Source organism: Caenorhabditis briggsae, assembly GCF_000004555.2.
Source record: "Caenorhabditis briggsae complete genome, chrI, whole genome shotgun sequence".
In the NCBI taxonomy this organism is placed as follows: Eukaryota; Metazoa; Nematoda; class Chromadorea; order Rhabditida; family Rhabditidae; genus Caenorhabditis; species Caenorhabditis briggsae.
In genome coordinates, this window is record NC_013489.2 from 8,542,393 (window position 1) to 8,561,060 (window position 18,668).

General features: G+C 36.5%; 6 protein-coding genes across 6 annotated transcripts in view; 4 read left to right on the forward strand and 2 right to left on the reverse strand.

Annotated features, from left to right (window-relative positions):
* Window positions 1–986, reverse strand: part of Cbr-eif-3.E — a gene marked incomplete at both ends in the record, with an annotated part of 2,906 nt that extends 1,920 nt beyond the window's left edge. The window contains one exon of the mRNA XM_045238739.1: window positions 984–986. Coding sequence (XP_045094875.1) covers window positions 984–986 — 3 coding nt within the window. The remainder of the gene's footprint in view (window positions 1–983) is intronic.
* A 3,204-nt stretch (window positions 987–4,190) lies between these two features.
* Window positions 4,191–4,451, forward strand: CBG12456 (the record flags this gene model as incomplete). The annotated part of the gene is made up of 2 exons (XM_002639683.1): window positions 4,191–4,305; window positions 4,354–4,451. 2 exons carry the CDS (start codon window positions 4,191–4,193, stop codon window positions 4,449–4,451), a joined length of 213 nt encoding a protein of 70 aa, XP_002639729.1.
* Window positions 4,452–4,970: 519 nt separating this feature from the next.
* CBG12455 lies at window positions 4,971–7,998 on the reverse strand (the record flags this gene model as incomplete). Its single annotated transcript, XM_002639682.1, has 10 exons — window positions 4,971–5,085; window positions 5,134–5,275; window positions 5,324–5,502; window positions 6,160–6,449; window positions 6,496–6,666; window positions 6,713–6,797; window positions 6,845–6,937; window positions 6,985–7,073; window positions 7,118–7,208; window positions 7,802–7,998. 10 exons carry the CDS (start codon window positions 7,996–7,998, stop codon window positions 4,971–4,973), a joined length of 1,452 nt encoding a protein of 483 aa, XP_002639728.1.
* A 2,593-nt stretch (window positions 7,999–10,591) lies between these two features.
* CBG12454 lies at window positions 10,592–13,351 on the forward strand (the record flags this gene model as incomplete). Its single annotated transcript, XM_045238753.1, has 6 exons — window positions 10,592–10,660; window positions 10,712–10,794; window positions 11,998–12,643; window positions 12,689–12,886; window positions 12,930–13,127; window positions 13,181–13,351. 6 exons carry the CDS (start codon window positions 10,592–10,594, stop codon window positions 13,349–13,351), a joined length of 1,365 nt encoding a protein of 454 aa, XP_045094874.1.
* A 671-nt stretch (window positions 13,352–14,022) lies between these two features.
* CBG12453 lies at window positions 14,023–16,356 on the forward strand (the record flags this gene model as incomplete). Its single annotated transcript, XM_045238756.1, has 9 exons — window positions 14,023–14,043; window positions 14,125–14,250; window positions 14,299–14,558; window positions 14,607–14,777; window positions 14,823–15,082; window positions 15,130–15,333; window positions 15,378–16,079; window positions 16,127–16,208; window positions 16,254–16,356. 9 exons carry the CDS (start codon window positions 14,023–14,025, stop codon window positions 16,354–16,356), a joined length of 1,929 nt encoding a protein of 642 aa, XP_045094873.1.
* A 482-nt stretch (window positions 16,357–16,838) lies between these two features.
* On the forward strand, window positions 16,839–18,492 carry CBG12452 (the record flags this gene model as incomplete). The annotated part of the gene is made up of 10 exons (XM_045238761.1): window positions 16,839–16,980; window positions 17,030–17,126; window positions 17,176–17,360; window positions 17,407–17,492; window positions 17,537–17,656; window positions 17,707–17,781; window positions 17,825–17,916; window positions 17,970–18,132; window positions 18,177–18,293; window positions 18,343–18,492. 10 exons carry the CDS (start codon window positions 16,839–16,841, stop codon window positions 18,490–18,492), a joined length of 1,227 nt encoding a protein of 408 aa, XP_045094872.1.
* Between the last annotated feature and the right edge of the window lie 176 nt (window positions 18,493–18,668).

An 18,668-nucleotide genomic window follows, 5' to 3' on the forward strand; every position in this document is an offset into this window, starting at 1 on the left:
CCGGTTGCTCTTTCCTCGGAATCGGTGGAGTCACGAATCCTGTGAAGTTAACGATAATTTCGAATTCGATGTGAAAAATTGAAATTGAGCATTCAGATCGCTGTGTTAACATTTTTAAAAAAGTTTTGGCAGGCTTCTTCAGAGGTGACGCCGTAACACAGCCAGAAGAAAATATGAACTTGGAACAATATTTCGACAAATTCGGATTGGAATTGAGTTCTACGCCTGAAAAACATCACAGAACCAATACTGCATAGTTTCACACCATCGACGATAACAAATAGGGTTCAGTAAAGTCGAAACGAAAATTAGGAAAGCTTTCCGTTAATTAAATTGTTCAATTTAATTAACAGATACGCAGAGAATGGGTAATGGAAGATTTCAATTCCAGTTATTTATTCTTGACTTGTGGAGTTCGTGGAATATTTTCCATTGAAAAATTACGGAAATTTTATTCCAAAACACATTGAAGAGGGGTCATTTTTCACAGAGGGCCCTTCTATTAGAGGGACCCTTCTATTAAAAGGGGTTCTTCTAATACAGGTTTTACGGAATATTTTTTCTAAGTCTGATTTTTAAGTGTCTGCGCCGTAAGCCTGCTTTTTAAAGGCTAAGCCTACACTTTAGAAGCTGAAAATAATTTTTAATGGCTGATTTTACTTTTAAGGGCCTTGTTTTTAGTATATCCCGATTTAAGTGGCTATTTTTTTGTATTTAATAGTGATTCGACTTTTGGGGTACTTTCTCTCTATCTTTTGAGAGGAATAAATTCACTATAATTCGCATCATGCGAATACTGTGGATCCACGTTTCTCATTTTTTTTAAATTGGCTCTTATTTCATTGAAATGTCACGGAAAAAACTGTGTGAAACAATTTTCTAAAAAAGCTCAGCGTAAAAAGCGCCCCCTGGTGTGTAGATACGATTAGGTAAAAAAAAAAATAAATTTTTGTTCCAAGAAATTCGAAAATTAAAATTTCGACCATTCTGAAATTTAGGAAAAAAAAAGAATTTTTATTATTGGTTTTTTTCGAATTTTCAGATTTTTTTTTTGGAATCCCGAAATTTTGAAATTTCTTAAAGTCGGGAATTTCTGAAATCTAGGAGTTTGACCAAATAAAAGAAAAACGAGAATGCTCTAAAGTTTGATTTTAACAAAAATTGAGCTTTCAAAATTCAAATTTTAAATGTGTTTTTTATTCCAAGAAATTCGAAAATTAGGTTTTCAGAAAATTCGAAAAGTCTGAAATTTCAGAAACTGAAAAGTTTCAAAATTCCTTTTTTTTCGAAGATTTGAAATCGATGTTTCTGGAATTGATGGGCATTAAAAATTCAGAAACTCAGATGAATGGAATTTCAAAATTTTTGAAATTTCGAATTTTCGGAAACTGATATTGTTTTTTTCTTGAAAATGATCTAAAAAATCAGAAAAAGCTGCTAAAAATGAAAATATCTCATTTTGGATGCATACTTCATATATCTAGTAATACGAATATTTCCTATTCATTTTTTATTCCAATTTTTTCTTTTCAGTTATCAAAATTCAAGCTTATTTTTTGACACCGGATCCCTATTCTAATTTTTTGAAGTTTTTTTTCAGACTTAATTGCTATAGTGAAGACAAGTATATACGACTGAAAATGGAAAAGGAATAAGTCTTCAAGAAGTTGAATCTTCTGAAACAGAACTTTTGACTTCAAACGCTCCAACCACGAGCTACACTGATATTGATGCCGCGTTCAAAGTTGATTTCCAGGAGTAATTCCCTGGAAAAACGCTGTCTAAAGCTGTCATTGTTTTCCAGATTTCCAGGCACACTAAACTACTGTATCACTCGTTTTGACAGTGCTTTTTCTGTTGATTTATGTCGATTTACGGTGGGTCTCAAAGCGGAAGCCTCCCTGGAAATCTGAAAAAAAATGGTAGCCTTGGACACCGTTTTTTTCCAGGAAATTACTCCTGGAAATCAACTTTGGACGCGGCATGAGGAAACTGAAAAACCGGAATCAACACCTTCTGACAAACCATCACGTCAATCTTTTGAATTAGTTACTCCAAACATTTACCTCTCGGAACAGATCGTAACCGCGACAAACTTAAGAGTCAATTCCCAAATAGTATTATTTCAATTTTCAACTTCCGACCAACATATAACAATGGCCCGATATACAGCCGTTGTGGGGCTGGTTCCAAATAGAACCCGGCCAAATCCGTTGGATCTCCAAATCCCTCCAACTTCTGATCAAAAGTAACAAGCCAAAAACCGAGTAGTTCAAAACTCGCATTGAATTCCAAACAAGAGTTGAAACAGAATTCCACATTCAAGAAACTCCCGAATGGATGCTTTTAAGATTGGATTGATTATGAATAGTCGGTTTAACATTCGAAGTTTCCCCATGAAAATTAAACAGAGGCTTTTCTCTGCTTCCCAATGTTAAAGTGAATCACAAAAATTATCTTCTAGTTCTGTGCCGTCTAAAATATCAGATACAATTCCAACATTCCCATCTGATCTTTTCCACTTTTGATCTTGTATTTTCAACATTTGATTCTGAACATTATATTTATAGGGGAATGGAAACAAAAATATATGTGTGTGTGAACATGATTTTCAAAATTAAGTTCGAAAAGAGAGAAAAACTATATCGTATCCAAAGGCAGGACTTCTGAAATAAAAAAATATAATAAAAAATATTAGGAATGTGTCTGACCTACAATTAAAAAATTTGTTTCTTATGAATGAAAATAGAACCAGTCGGTTTAGGACCCCCTTCGCGCTAAACCTCCTGGCTTCTGGTCGCCCTCCACCATCGCCCTTTTAACCCACCACCCTTTACTGAGGTGAAACCAAGGAACGTCTCCAGAAGACTCCAAAATCAAAGTTTCGAGAAACCAAAAATCCGGGCATCAACTAAGACACAATTCTGATCTATCTGTCCAGGTTTCAGATTGATCGGTTAACTTTGAATGGGTGATAAGGTGCGCTACATACATACGCACGTACAGAATCTGGTGAATGTTATTAGTAATGATAGCCGAAGTATTTTTTTTTCATGTATTTTTTCCTGCATAAAAATTTGGAACCAAACATTTTCTACAAAATTTGAAAAAGAAGCTGATTTCGTTGCCGTACCCAACTAGTGACCGAAATGACCGATCAGACTATATTATTGATAAATCGGGGGAAAAGTGATGCGATTTCTTTTCATTTGATGCTTTAAATTAATAGAAGGAATTGAAAATCTGAAGACATTTATTAAAAATTGAAAAAATAGGAAATATATGGTCCACTTAAATTGGATATGCCAAAAACCGAATGAATGAAAATTGATGGATGAATAAAAAACTACCAAAATTTAGATTTGAAATTTGAGAATATTCCCAGGTAAGATCAAGATTTTTGAAAGCCTGGACAAACGACTACAGAAACGAAAATAGAAAAAAGCTTTCTATTGGTACGAAAAATCGGAGCTGTGGAAGAGAAAAGCTTGTGAGCGTGACCAACTGTTCCCATAACGAAAACCACAGTAAACTAGGATTTTCGGTTTTTTTTTTACTATCGCTTTTCGACAACTTTTGTGTCGAAAACCTTCGAATTCAGTTTCTGGGAAACAGACGAAAATCGAGAAAAAAAAATATGAAAGTAAAATATATTTTCTAACTACGGTAGTTCGGCCGTGGTCGCGGCCACCAGATTTTCTCTTCCAAATCACTATGTTTTGCAACACAATAATATGTTTAACCAATCCTGACAAAATTTGACAAAATCCACGAAACTCTGTTTTAAGACTTTAAAAAAGTAGATGCTCTATCAGTTTCCGCTTTTTTTTTTGGAAAAATCTAAAACGCAAAATATAGAATACTATAGTTTTGTTCAATGTAAGGCACATGTCATATGGACTTTATCCCAGATTTCTGAGTCTGATTAAGACCAAAAGTTTCGGTCCACAATTCCGTCATGAGTCCGATAGTAACATTTTAACAATCCTGTTCCAATGATCTGCCCAATCGATCAGGTCACGAATGGTTGTTGTACTCGACGCACTTACTTTCCCAATCTCTCTCATATCAGACACTTTGAAGCCACGCCTACTTTTTAACTGATATAAAATAGGAACTATGAGGTGACTTATCAAAAACAAATTTCAAGTTGATTGTCTGAATCTTTCATTTTCTTTCAAGTCTCCAATATGTCTAACTATTCCATTCTCTGTATTATGGCAATTGTGTTTATGCTGTCTGCCACCGTAAATTCCCAATTATTCGGTGGCTGGTCGCAACCTGCATGGGGATACAGTTCTCAAGGTAAATCGATTTAATTTTGCTGTAAATGAAGAAGTATGACTTCCTCAGGTGTTGGAGTAGATCAATTTGGAAACACTTTCGAAGGAACCCCACAAAATGGAATCTATCTGTTCTGTAATGGACATGGATGTCCGGGACGCGGCTAAACAGACAGCAGAAAAAAATTGTCAACTTTTGGGTCCAATCACGATTTCAAATTCTCACTTTTTTTTCTTTACAATAAAGATCATAAATGTTTTATTTATACACATCAACTTGACAGTACTTAAAAACAGATTGAAACCTTTTTTGAAAAACGGACCCTGGTCAAGGTCATTTGTTATACTACCTAAGGAAAACCTCTCTGAGAAGATGTCAATATTACATCTACTATTCTAATTGGTTTTTATCACAGATAGAGGATATGATAGGAACAATATCACAGGTTATAGAGAACAAGAAGTTATCATGTAGTCGGTCAGTAAATATACTTTAATCCATCTGTTTTCCCACTTTTCTGCCTGAATCATTAAGATGTAATAAAACTTTATCACCGGGCGCCTGATAGACCAACAGAAAAAAGGGGTGAGAAACATCACATAACAGCCTTTGTTTTCAAATCGAAGAAAATACACGTATTAAAAAATGTAATGTTTTGAGAGGGAGAGACAATTTTGATTTGATTTTCATACATCGTTATTAATTATGTCGTCAATACTTGAATAGAGTCCAGATCCCAGAAAGAGCCAGCCAAGAACGAATAAAAATACATTGATGATCAATTTCTGATAATATAGGAACCTGGAAATAGTTTTATTGAACATGTTTCGAATAATAATAAAAACATACATTTCTCCTTGTTTTTTATAAACTGGTAAAAATACTATACAATCCAAAAATGAAGGTAGAATCAAAGAAATCAAAAGACCAGATGTGATTCCAACCAGAGGAATTATCTGCATTAGATTTGGAACCACCAAGGCCAGACACACTGGAAATATATTAAAGTTAAAAGAAATTCTAGGAAATGGAAACTTACATGAGATGAGCATCAATCCGAGACGAAGAGCATACGGTAGAAACCGATGAATCAATTTTCGATCTTCCGAGATTAGAGATCGAAGACTTGGAAGAAGCATTTGAACAATAACAAACAGTTGGATGGCACTTCCAAAGAATATTTTCAGAACAAGAAGTCCTTTGATGGAAACAGTCAGTCTGAAAGCGTTCTAATTTCAGTTGAAGTTTCTTAAATAGTATCATTTTGTCGGCATTTCTCTTCTTTCTAAAAAGTCTTTCATACCATAGTTGCAAACCGGGCCTTGCCATGGGATCTTTTAGAATCAATATTTTTCAACCTATAGTCTTTTCTCAAGTTTTATCAGCAATTGATTCGACATATCCTAAAATCTTAAAGAAAGGAATACCAACTTTTTATCAAAATTAGTCGAAAGCTGCTGAAAATGACTGATGGCGGGTTTTCGTGGGCCATACCATAGTTTCTTTTGGAATTAATATTTTCGGGCCAACTAAAATAGATATGATAGAACTCAATACTTACTACAAAATGATACTATTTAAAAAAGAGTGTCTTGTCTATGAACACAGTTATATTCAATCCAAAAGGTGACTGATCCGGGCCTTGTTTCGGACTGTTTCTTTTGTAATAATATTCATAGACAAGACACAATTTTTAAAAACAGTATCATTTTGCAGCATTCGTTGGGTTTTATCAAATCAGTTGGTTCAAAAATATTGATTCTAAAAGAAACTATGCCAAAGCCCGCGAAGGCTTGCTAGGACCTGGTTTACAAGTAGGCTTCACACAAAATTGAACCGAAACTAAAACACAGAACATGTAGTTTATAAACTTACATGGAGTTTGGTAGGTTCAGAGTCAAACTTCCTTGTACTTTGGGACCAAATGTAACATATCCAAAAAATCCCAAAAAGGCGTATAGAACAGTAACAAGGTTCATTGCTGTTGACAGAACTCCGCTTGCTCCAGTCATATCTTTTGGATGTTTCAATGAGTTTTCCAATGGCAAAACCATAGCTTGTCCTTCGAATGAATAGATCAATGCTCCAGCAGCAAGTGAAATACCCTCGATCCCAGTAACACTATTCAATTCCCATGTGGGATACCATTTGTGAACCATTAGCTCCTGAAAATATATAATGATTCTAAAGATGGAAATTAACGTTCCTAACCTTCGTAATTAAAATGATAGCTCCAAATATAATCACATTTCCACACAGACACAGTATTGTGATTAGCTTCATGTGTCCAATGAAATTCAGGAGCATTTGAGGAACGAAATATAACAAGATCATGACAGTTTTTGAGAATGGTGGTGGAGAATCGCCAATAAATTCCCAGATCTGAAAAATATCAATTATCATAAAAATTATTATTTCCATCCAGTACCTCAATAACATGTTCAACTGCAAAAACCATGAATACAGTAATCACACCAAGTTGGAAAGCCAAGAGGCAAGCATTAACTATTATCCTGTAACATGATGTAAGTAGGAACCATTTTAAACTTAGAAAACATACTTTGTTAATTTAGCATGCCTTTTAGTCCATTTATAACTATTTAGCATTGCTGCTTCTGCCATTTGACCGTAATCCAAACTTTGGTCACCATTACTGAAATAAGATAAATCAAAATCCATTCATCCTAGACTTTTTCTTACGATTTTGCTAGATACTGGGAACAGCTAACTATTTTGTGCATACTGTAGAGACTTAGAAACCCGACAATGAAAACTAATACGAGACCACCCTGAAATTTTATAAACTGGAAAATTACATAGAATTGGTTTTTACCCATAGACCTGCTTGCTTAAAGCTCACTGCAAGTGAAAAACATCCCGGACCAATCATTCCACATATAAAATTGATGAGCCCAGATGTAGCTCTGAAAAAATCAATTTGAACTCCCGCGCATTTCTTGTGAAGTACGCAATCACGGACAATGCGCCAGACACTACGCCTACTGTTTTGTACTTTTTTTTTGTTCGACGCTAAACTTTTTTAAAGCTTTAATTAGTTTTTAGTAAGCACCAATTTTTCAGTTTTTTGTCAAAAAATCTGTAAGCTGTTCTTTGTTCATTCTCCTCAAAAATCATTCGCTCTAATTCCCTATTTGTTAACTTGCGGTACGGCTAAAAGTTAATGAGAAAATAATTGAAAATTAAGCATCCAAATGCTTCGTTACTTTAAAATCACATCTTTTTCTAACTTTAAACCTTGAATTCCGACTTTTTTGCCTAAATTCAACGGCGAGGGCGAAGTCTGGGTCTCTCGAAATAATTTTCTCGACTGAACGTTTTTAATGAACGCATATAAGTTTCTGATGTTGCCTGTATTTTTGTTCAGACTAATATAGTTTATAATTTGGTCGCGTTTATCATCGTCAGCTGTTTGACCGAATCATTTTTTCTTCTGATTTTGGATTTCTTGGAGTACACTTCTAGGATATATTGTAGTTTATTATATAGTTAAACTCACGATATTCCATTTTTCCTTGAAATCATTGTGCTAATGACTGACTTAACGCTGCTCAGCCCGTTTGAATTTTCTTCCTTTTTCGTTGTCACATCATCGAATTCTTGTTGTTTCCGTTCTTGCTCGTTATCCGTAGGACCAACAATGAACGGCATAGTTTCAAGCTCTATGAGAATTTTTTGTTCTTCCAAAGTTGACATTTTAGACAGAATAACAGTGCTTATAATATAAGGGTGAAGCAATTCAATGTAGAAATATCTTATCAGTAGCACTGAATATTGTTTCAATAGTTAGACAAAAAGCTCTAAAAACAGTTCTTAAAACTGCTGATATAGCTTGAATGACTAGCTGGAGGAGGAAGACGAAATGTAGTGTGTAAATGAGGAAGAAGCAGCTTTTGGTGGTGCTCGGAGCACCTCAAAAGCACCCGCTTGTGAGGATTAGATGACTAAGAACAGAGATTGAAAGAAAGATATAGTGGCTAGGAAATAGAGAATCCGAGAGGGGAAAAGGGATTTTCGTCTGAGGAATGAGACACAAATGTTTCGTTTTTCGGTGCTTTTGGGGTGCATTTTGCTTTTCCTGAGGCTAGACTTTGTTTTTTTTTTCTCTTATGTCGTCTAAAAGGATTTTTCACAAAAAATCAATTACCAGTAGTTCGTTGGTTAACTTTTAAGTCTTTCAGTTGGAAGTTCATTGAGTAAAGAGATTAGTTTACTTTTGAGATTTTAGGATAATTTTTACTCCGTTTTTCATTGAAATTCGTTCGAGAATAAATATCTAATTTTTTTTTTCGAAATTCTGAATAGAATATCTGGATAATAGGCATGTGGATGTATGATTTCAGCTCTATCGTTCGAATATTCCAGATCACAATATTATTGTTCAAGAATGAATAGACGTTCTCGTCTGCTGGTTGCCCAAAATGGAGATTTTATTGTTAGTTTGGCCTCTGTTTTCGTGTATCCAAAATAACTTCCTCTTTTCGCAATGCTCTGCTCAAAAACATTTTTCCAATAATGGTAGGGTGGTACTGTAGGGAGATGAAACCATTTCGGACTTACTGTAGGGAGATGAAAACATACATTAGGAAGTTGTAAAATTTGAGCAATTTCTCAAATAGCTATCAAGATTCTTGATTCAAGAATATGTGAAAAGGAAAAACTAAAGAAAATTTGAGTCAAATATCGTTAGGATGATGAAGAAGTGATCGAGAACAGCGATACTTGATCAAATAATTGTAGGTAGAGGGGACCCACGGGGGTTTGTTCATTCCGCTCTGTTTCTCATGAATAGCATGTGTTATTTATTTACAAGTAGACGCGGGACCAGAAAATACAAAGATTGGAGAGGAATGAGTCAACATGGCTCGATAGCTGAACATGTTGTTTCTTTTTTCATAACTACCAACGCCTAAATCGGTCTAGGACTTGCTAAAACGGACAAATATTAGGAAAAACGGTAGCCGGTCAACCAAAATGTCAGTAGAGAATATAATTCGAAATGATGATAATAATCGTTTGGACAGACAGTGCATAGTATGAGTTGAGTTTCATGAACTTTCCTTGATATGAAATAGGGCAAATAGGGAAATTCGAATTCACAGATTTTATAAGTCTGTATCCTGGTCAATTGACCAAAAAAGCCAGACGAAATTTCTCCTAAAACTAAAAAAATAGAAAATATGTTCAAACCTGATTTTCTGGTCAACTAAAATTTGCATATCAAAGTGACGAATCTTTTGAATAAAATTGATCGAGATCGGTTCTTTAAAATGGAAATGTGACCAATTTTGAAAAGGACGAAGATAAAGTTGGGCACAAACCTATATCTATTTATACTATTAGAAAAGTCAGTTAGCAAACAGAAATTGGCCATCTTTAAAAATCAGTTCAATAGTCGACACTTTTCAGCGTTTGATGATTTATCGTCTTATCTCAAAGAAGATACCGCCCACTTTGCAAAAGTGAAAAAAGCAAATAAAGATTTAAGAAAAATAAAATTTGTTTGATTACCTATTTTATAAAAAAATAATCATGAAAGACTAGTCCTTCACAGAACCTTGGTTCAAAAATATACTCTAGTAAAGTTAAAACCGAATTTAATTCAAATGAAAGCAAGTAAATCAACTTCGCTCATTGTAAAGGTTTTCTTCACTGATCACATAATCTAAAGACCAAAATAATCGATCAGGGCAAAGAATAAGTATCAACAATTGTCAGATAGTTACAATTCTGAAACATTGATGTATTTATCAAGTATTTGAAACTGGTTGGTTGGTCCACCCTATTTAGACTTTCTTTTTTGTTCTTATATATTATGACAATATATCAGAACTGTTGTTAATAACATACTCGGAAAAGCCCGGTTTAGCTTTCGTTTTGTAATTGAAAATAACTTTACAAGAAATCCGGGCCCAGGAAGTTCAGAATTCGGCACCCAAGTGGCAAGTGGTACACAATAACTTATTCATCACCACTATGATGGTCAGAGAATTGACATACGCCTGCCGACTAAAATTTTACAGCATCCCATAATGGGATTCCCATTTTCGAAAAGCTGTGCGTCAGTCTGTGACTGCCACGGTGCTCGCAGATGGATAGTATGACCTTGTTGGATGCTTACTGATGCATGTAACAGTGTCTCAAAACGTTTCAAAAGTGCACTAGTGGTATTTGAAAGTTTGATCTTTTCCTTCTGAACTTTATTTGTGCTTCTCGATTTTGATATCTTCGCTCAATTCTCGGCTTTCGTTTTTCCTATTGAAATTCGTTTTATAGTTACAAATCAAATATGGAGGTCGAGAGTCCGCCTACAACGACGTCGCTCATTCAAGCTGGAGAGTATCTTATTGTCCAGAAGGTAAGTGGAAGAGGAACATGGGAATATGGAAATTATAATTTTCTGGTTCAGATTGATGGCGAACAAAGTCGAATTGTGAGGTTCACACCGAAACAAAAGATTCTAATCGAGAAGTTGAAGTTCACATCTGATAGGTAAGTTTGAAAATCATATGGTTCCGAAATTCCTGAATGTTATTTGTCGTTCTCCTAGAACTAATCTATCGAGAGAATTGGTTTCCTCTTCTATGAACTTTCTCTCTTCGCCAATCACTTGGTCATAGTTGAGTGATACAAAATGATCATTGATGGTGACGTCAAATTTCTATCCAAACATGCGACGCTCTTTAAAAATCACATATTTTCGATCGGCAATCATTCCTCGCTCCCGGGTGTGATAAATAAAAGGTTAAACAAATAGTGCAATCAATGGTCGTATCATGGGGGAAATTTTCCAGCAAATTTTAACATTAAAGGGGGACTCCGACCAAAAAATTATATTTGATTTTTTTGTTTCAAAATGTTCTCGAAGTAAGGTATTTTTATAATACTAATACGAAAAAATTCAGAAAAAAGTCGAAGTCCCTGAAAAACGCCGACAAAATTGAAGCGCCGCTCAGTTCTCGTCAACGAGGGACTAGAAAAATCTTGAGTTCGGCCACGCGGCCACACATTTTTCAATCCAATTTTCGCCGTTTTCAGCCGTTTTTTTCTGTAATTTCCGTAAGAATGAAACTGTTTCATTAACTATTATATAAAGACGGCAAAAAAGTGTGTTCAAGTCAACATTGATTACACGAGCGATGGAGAAGCGACGCTGTCAGTATTGATGTGACCAAAAGCCTGTTCGAAAGCTCATCATTGTTACTTCTAATGAAACTGAAAGAGTGAAATGGATTGAGATTATGGGCGACAATTTTGGCAGTAAAATTGCAGGAAACGAAATGTTTACTTCTTCTGACGGACAGCGTCGCTTCTCCATCGCTCGTGTAATCAATGTTGACTTGAACACACTTTTTTTGCCGTCTTTATATAATAGTTGATGAAACAGTTTCATTCTTACGGAAATTACAGAAAAAAACGGCTGAAAACAGCGAAATTTGGATTGAAAAATGTGTGGCCGCGTGGCCGAACTCAAGATTTTTCTAGTCCCTCGTTGACGAGAACTGAGCGGCGCTTCAATTTTGTCGGCGTTTTTCAGGGACTTCGACTTTTTTCTGAATTTTTTCGTATTAGTATTATAGAAATACCTTACTTCGAGAACATTTTGAAACAAAAAAATCAAATATAATTTTTTTGGTCGGAGTCCCCCATTTAAAATTGTTCCTGGCAAACAAAAACATGGTCTTTTTTTTTCAGTGCCTTCGGGAAACCACATGGATTGTTCGAAGTATCCAACAATCAGTGCTTTCCAATGTCAGTTGACAGGCTTATCGAAGAACTTCAACTCCAGGAAGCTCCTGTGGCAACAACTCTTGCCGATTCTGAGGTAGTGCTCTCTGAGATTGTAGAATCATCGGATCTGAGAGTCGTCATCGCTCCATCAGCCCTAAAACTTGAACCAGAACAGAAGCGACAAAAATTGGAAATGGACGCTGTTTTGGAAATGAAGAAACAAGGAGTAAGCGGACAAGAAGTGGTTGCAAAGCTTGTCGAGGGATCCGCATCCTTTCAAACAAGGACCGTGTTTTCGCAGAGCAAATACATCAAAAGAAAGGCAAAGAAGCATAGTGATAGGTATATCTTTTTACTCAACTTGGCAACCCAAATATCTTACAGAGTTCTTATTCTGCGCCCAACGATCCGCCTACTCGCCAAGGCGTATTACTTGAAAGATCCAGATCGTCTTGCTATGCTTCGTGCTGATCAACTGGCTTTGATTCTGCAAATGGCAGGTGTTCACCATGGCAAAAATGTCCTAGTTTTCGAGCAAACACTTGGTCTCATTACATCTGCGGTAATGGAGAGGCTTGGGGGCAAAGGAGCATGTGTTCATTTTCATCGTGTGAGGAGTTCAGGAAGAAAATAGTAATTTAAGTTTTGCGTTCAGGGTGCCGTTGCACAGTCAATTCCATGCGTACATTCTATGAACTACAACGAATCTACACTTTCTACCTTCCTCCCTGTTCGGATAAAGTGCCTTCTGACCGGAAAGCAGCTACCATATGAAAATAATAGGAAGGCTTGCAATGAAGAAGAAGAGAATGACGATAAAACCAAGGAAGGGAAATGTGAAGAAAATGTAGAAGTTCGTTTATTGCTGAGTCTTTTCAAAGAATAACTGATTTTAGGATCAGGATCTAGAAGCCCTTGCCCGACGCAACGATAGATTGGATAGGGAAAGGCGAGGTCTGGAAATGACATTCGAAGGAAACGCCCATGCGCTCATCATTGGAAGCCGTACCGTTGATCCAATAAATGTTCTAGAATTGGTTTACCCTACTCTCGCCCCATCGGCCTCAATTGTGATCTATTCCCCTCATCAAAATGTTAGTTTTGGATTGAAATATTCGGTTGAAGTTTTAATCGTAACTTTTTTCAGACACTTATTTCTTGCTACGACTGGCTTTCGAAACGTCAAGCGATAAATCTTGTACTCACAGATCAGATGTGTCGAGTAATGCAAGTGCTGCCAGATCGAACGCATCCTCTGATGGCTCAACATGTTGCTGGTGGACATGTTCTGAGTGGAATCAAAGTTGTTGATCAGTGATTTATATGTTTTTTTGTTAATTTTTGTATTGTTATTTTTCTCATTTTTCAAACTTTGAGCCGTTCATTTTTTCTTGTTTTCTGTTATTTAAATTTTGAAGATTCAGACAGAAATATTCAATTTTTTCTTCCTTCTTCGAAAAATACTGTTCACATCATCCAATGTTTTTCCACTGAAGTTCTTTTTCTTTAACGGAGAAGACAACTTCCTTAGAATCGGAGCTGTGTCAATGTTTCAACTAGTTTAAACTAGGATCTAGAATTCTGAAAAATTGAACAGTTTCGAGTATGACCAAATACAGATTCTTTTTAAGGTTTTTCGAGCACATTGCGGCAGCTCCATTTTGCCTCCTAAAAATAATGAGAAAAGTGTGCGGTGCGCTTGCAACCAACCAATCCACGCTATGTTGCCCCGCCCACAACACTGCCGCAGCCATGCCAGCGAGATTCTCGAGCCGATAAGCTTCATCGCTGATCCACGTTTCATGTGGTATTAGACACTCTTCTAGCTTTGGAGTCACTATCGGTGCATCGAAAATGTTTTCTCGGTTTCCCAGATTTTTTGCTTTTGCTCTTGTTACTGTATTTAACAACCTTAATTTCATAAATAACCCAATTCAGAACAAACTCATACAGTTGGTCACTAACTATATTTATTAATTTGGTTTTGATATGTTTATTTCACTCGTTGTCGTTATGAATGCTTTTTTTCTTTCGTTAGCTGTCTTTTTTAACCTTTCTTAAGAAGAATTCTTAACTTAATTTTTTTTCCAGGTAATGACTCTCCTTCGAGTTGGCACCATTTTGGTGCTCGCGGCCGTATTACCACTCGAAGAAGGCTTTTATGTGCCCGGAGTTGCCCCATTCGATTTTAGAGCTGGTGATTTTATTGATGTGAAGGTATGTTTCCCTATTTACTACGAAGATGCATCATCTTAATATTTCTAGGCCATCAAGTTAACGAGCTCGAGCAACATTATGCCTTTCGAATATTACTCGGTACCCTTTTGCAAACCAAAGGATGGAGATATTCGATATAAATCGGAGAACCTCGGAGAAGTTATGCGGGGTGATCGTATTGTCAACACTCCATATAAGTTCAGTATGAAGAAAAACGAACAATGCGCGTCTTTGTGCTCCAATAAATTATCAAAGGAAGATGTTGAGTTGTTCAGAGAACGAATTCGTCAAGAATACTCGGCGCATATGTAATTTTAAAAGTATTGAAACCACCAAATTCCGTCTGAAAATTTCAGGATTGTTGATAACCTTCCAGTGGCTACTGTGATTAGTTCTGGAAAATCAGGAGATGTATACTACGATCTTGGCTATCGTCTTGGATGGATTGATGAAAATTCCAAAGTTTATCTGAACAATCATCTTCAATTCGTTGTTAAATATCATCAGCATACTCCCGGGCTTTATAGGTTTTCATAAGACATTTAATATAAAAATTAAATGAGCATTTTCAGAGTAGTCGGATTTGAGGTTCGACCGAAATCCATCGCCGTCACAAAAAATAGTGACTCGACCTGTTCTCTTCCAGAAGATGGAGGGAAACACGCTGAACTCGGAAATTCGGAACAGACTGTTGATTTCTCCTACTCTGTAACATTCGAGGAGAGTGATATCCCATGGGCATCTCGATGGGACGTTTACTTGACGACGAAAGCCGTCGATATTCATTGGTTCAGCATCTTGAACTCGATCGTTGTTGTGCTTTCTCTTTCCGGTGAGATTTTTCCGTCATTCTCAACACTCTTGATGATTCAATTTCAGGTTTTTTGAGTGTAACTATCGTGCGAACTGTACGTCGGGACATCGCTCAGTATAATCGGGATGACGAAGAAGACGAAACCTTGGAAGAAACTGGGTGGAAGCTGGTGCACGGAGATGTTTTCCGTCCTCCACCCCACCAGATGATTCTCGTCAATATGGTTGGAACTGGAATCCAGCTTCTCGGAATGTCGGCTATTGTTGTCGGTGAGTTTCTTTATTCCAGAAACAAATCAATTAATTTTTTGCAGTTTGTGCAATGCTTGGAATGCTATCTCCAGCATCTCGTGGATCACTCATGTCTGCAGCTGTCTTCCTTTTCTGTTTCATGGGTCTGATTTCCGGATACCATGCCGGTCGCCTCTACAAAACGATGAAAGGACGTAACCCAATTCGGTGCGCTGTCCAAACTGCCACCCTTTTCCCATCGCTGATTCTCGGAGCTGGTTTCTTGTTGAACTTCTTTTTGATCGGAAAACATTCATCTGGAGCAGTTCCATTCGGTACAATGATCGCTCTTCTGATTATGTGGTTCTGTATCGACATGCCACTTATATTCCTTGGTTTCTATTTTGGCTATCGCAAACAACCGTACACCCACCCAGTTCGCACCAACCAAATTCCTCGTCAAGTTCCTGAACAACCATGGTATCTCCGCCTTATTCCGAGTTCCCTGATTGCCGGTGTTCTACCGTTTGGAGCTATGTTCATTGAATTGTTCTTCATTTTCAATGTGAGTTTCGAGAAAAAAAGTAATCTCTGGCAAAGTGTTTTTCAGGCTATCTGGGAGAATCAGTTTTATTACCTGTTTGGTTTCCTTTTCATTGTTTCAATCATCTTGGCCATATCGACTGCTCAGATCTCTGTTGTAGCTACTTATTTCTCTCTTTGCGCCGAAAATTATCGTTGGTGGTGGAGATCTTTTGTCATCTCTGGAGGATCTTCATTTTATGGTACCTTTAATTTCGATACAGCGCAAAGATTAATTTTAATATTTCAGTCATGGCGTACGCAGTGTTCTATTACAACACTAAATTGACGATTGAAGGATTCGTGCCAACTGTTCTCTACTTTGGATATTCGTAAGCGTCAACGAATTCTTATCATTTCCACTATGACATTTTCAGGTCTTTAATTGCGCTTACGTTCTTCTTCATGACAGGAACGATTGGATTCTACGCTTCACATTTCTTCCTCACCAAGATTTATGCTGCTGTGAAAATCGATTAATTACGCTCCCTTCTACGAAGATCTGCTCATGTCTGTCCTTGAACGCTTCTGTCTGCGATCGCCTGTCAATGCATCCGCAGTAAAAAACCATTGCATTTTCCTGTGTATTTCTAACATTTCCACCCACAATTCACCCCCATCACATTCCCCTGTGCTTCACTGTTCTTTTTTTGTATAAAATCTCAGTCTCCCGGACGACATATTAATGGTTGTGTTAAAATATGAATATTTATATAAATAATATGAATATATTTTCCACCGGCATTTTTCTCATTTGACATAATCCTTCATTTATTCTCCGGTAGCTTCAAGTCTATTGTGGTTTTTGGTATTCATCACAACAATTCATTCCAAATGTATATGTTTGATAAAATGTTATTTTTTCTAGAAACAGTCCAGAAATGTTTGAAATAAGTTGACTATCTTTTTTCACCGATACTTTTAGCATGAATCACACAAATTAAACATTTTATTTAAGGGACATGACCAACGAGAAAGATGTAAAACCGTTGGTTGTTAGAATAATACTGATAGTTGGTGGAATTCTGGGAGCACATCGATTATATTTGAAGCAAGTTCCAGAAGCATTCGTATTCTTCTCTACTTTTGGAGTGTTTCTTATCGGTTAGAGTTGATTTTTAATTTTGAGAAAACACCTTTTTCGAAATTTCAGGATGGCTTTATGATAGTTTTATGTTCAAGTACGAAGTTGAGGCTTATAATCAGTTGATAAATCTGAACAAAGAAAACAAGGACAAAGAAAAGTGGAAGTTGGTTTTTTTTTTTGCTTTTCTATCTTATTATTTATGTAACTTTTAGGAATGGTAGGCTGCAAACAGCGCAATCCAAATTTGTTGAGTTTTCTCTGACCCGTTTTCTGTATTCTGTACTTTATGGGTTATATATTGGTATTGGCACTTGGCTTGCTTGTACTCTAACTTTCGGATGGACAGACATCAATTCCATACCATTTGTTTCAGTGGTTGCCCTGGGAATTACAGCAGGTTCGGATTTTTCGCCAGAATCTTTCCAAATTGATTTTCTGTTCAGGGGTCTACATAATCGGACATTGTGGTGGCCAAAGTCGCGAACTCAGCTTCATCTGGATTTCTAGTTTTTCATCAATGTTCCTTATGGTAAATCGTTATCTAATTTGTTTTAATAGACTACAATTCTACAGGTCCGCGTTTTCCAAAGTGCAGTATTCCGTTCTATCTTCATTGCTTCAATCGTCTCCACGCTAGTTGGAAATCGAACGGCTAAAAACAAAAGAAGTCGACACACATGGAGACACTTTTTGGTCCTAACCAAAAATTTTGAATTTCAAATAATTCCTTTCGCTTTTTTCAGTTCTGGTCATCTCTGTTTATGATGCTTGTCTGTGTGATTCTGCTAGGATGTTCAAGAAAAATCGGGGAGAAACAGGTAATTTCACTATCTAGAAATCCATAATTTATTTTTTGTTCAGATAACAGCGACTCGTCCTGGATCGTTTCGAGAAACCACTTCTGTTGGAAGTCTGATGAGAGACCGAATCTTTGATTCTAAAAAGGTTTACAGGTAAAATTTCAAATTTGTTTCAAGGCCCAATTCATTAAATGAATAATTTCCAGTTTCTTCGAAGGAAATCCAATAATCGAATATTCCATATCAGACTCCTCACAAACTGAAAGATCAACAGCGTCTAAAAAAAGTAATTCTTTCTGGCAACACGTTTGGAGTGGAGAGTTGTTTGATGAGCTCACCGGTGCTGCTCATCTCACAAAAATCGATTGGGTGAGAAAATATGAGTATTCGAAGCCTTCATGTCTCTTTTTCAGGTTGAGTTAACGATGACGTTTATTGTAGACGTCCTTCGTGCAGAAGCACGTGTTATTAATAAATCATCGACGGTTGAACCGTTCAAATGGGCTCTCTGGAGGAATTATCTGATCCATGTGAATATTTACAAAATGTCTTTTCGAATACGAAAACTATGTTTTTCAGCGCTTTTCACTGGACCCGTTGGTTTCCGATGATCACATCAGATCAGAATGCAAAAAATGGCAACAAGAGCAAAATCAGAAACGGGAGAGCTCTGAAAAAGACTTCAGCATGATTGCCGCTAAACGAGGATGTGCTACATTCCAATCGTGATTCATCTCCGCATCCGGTGGTACGACGGATTGGAGATTTCCTAAAATGAAACTGTAGCAAAATGAACATTTCCTAAATCAAAATGGTTCCAAATTGAAAACTGTGCGAAACCAGAACTGTCCGGAAGTATAAATTGGACGGAACAGAAATGTCTAAAGTGAAATTGTCCCGTTTTG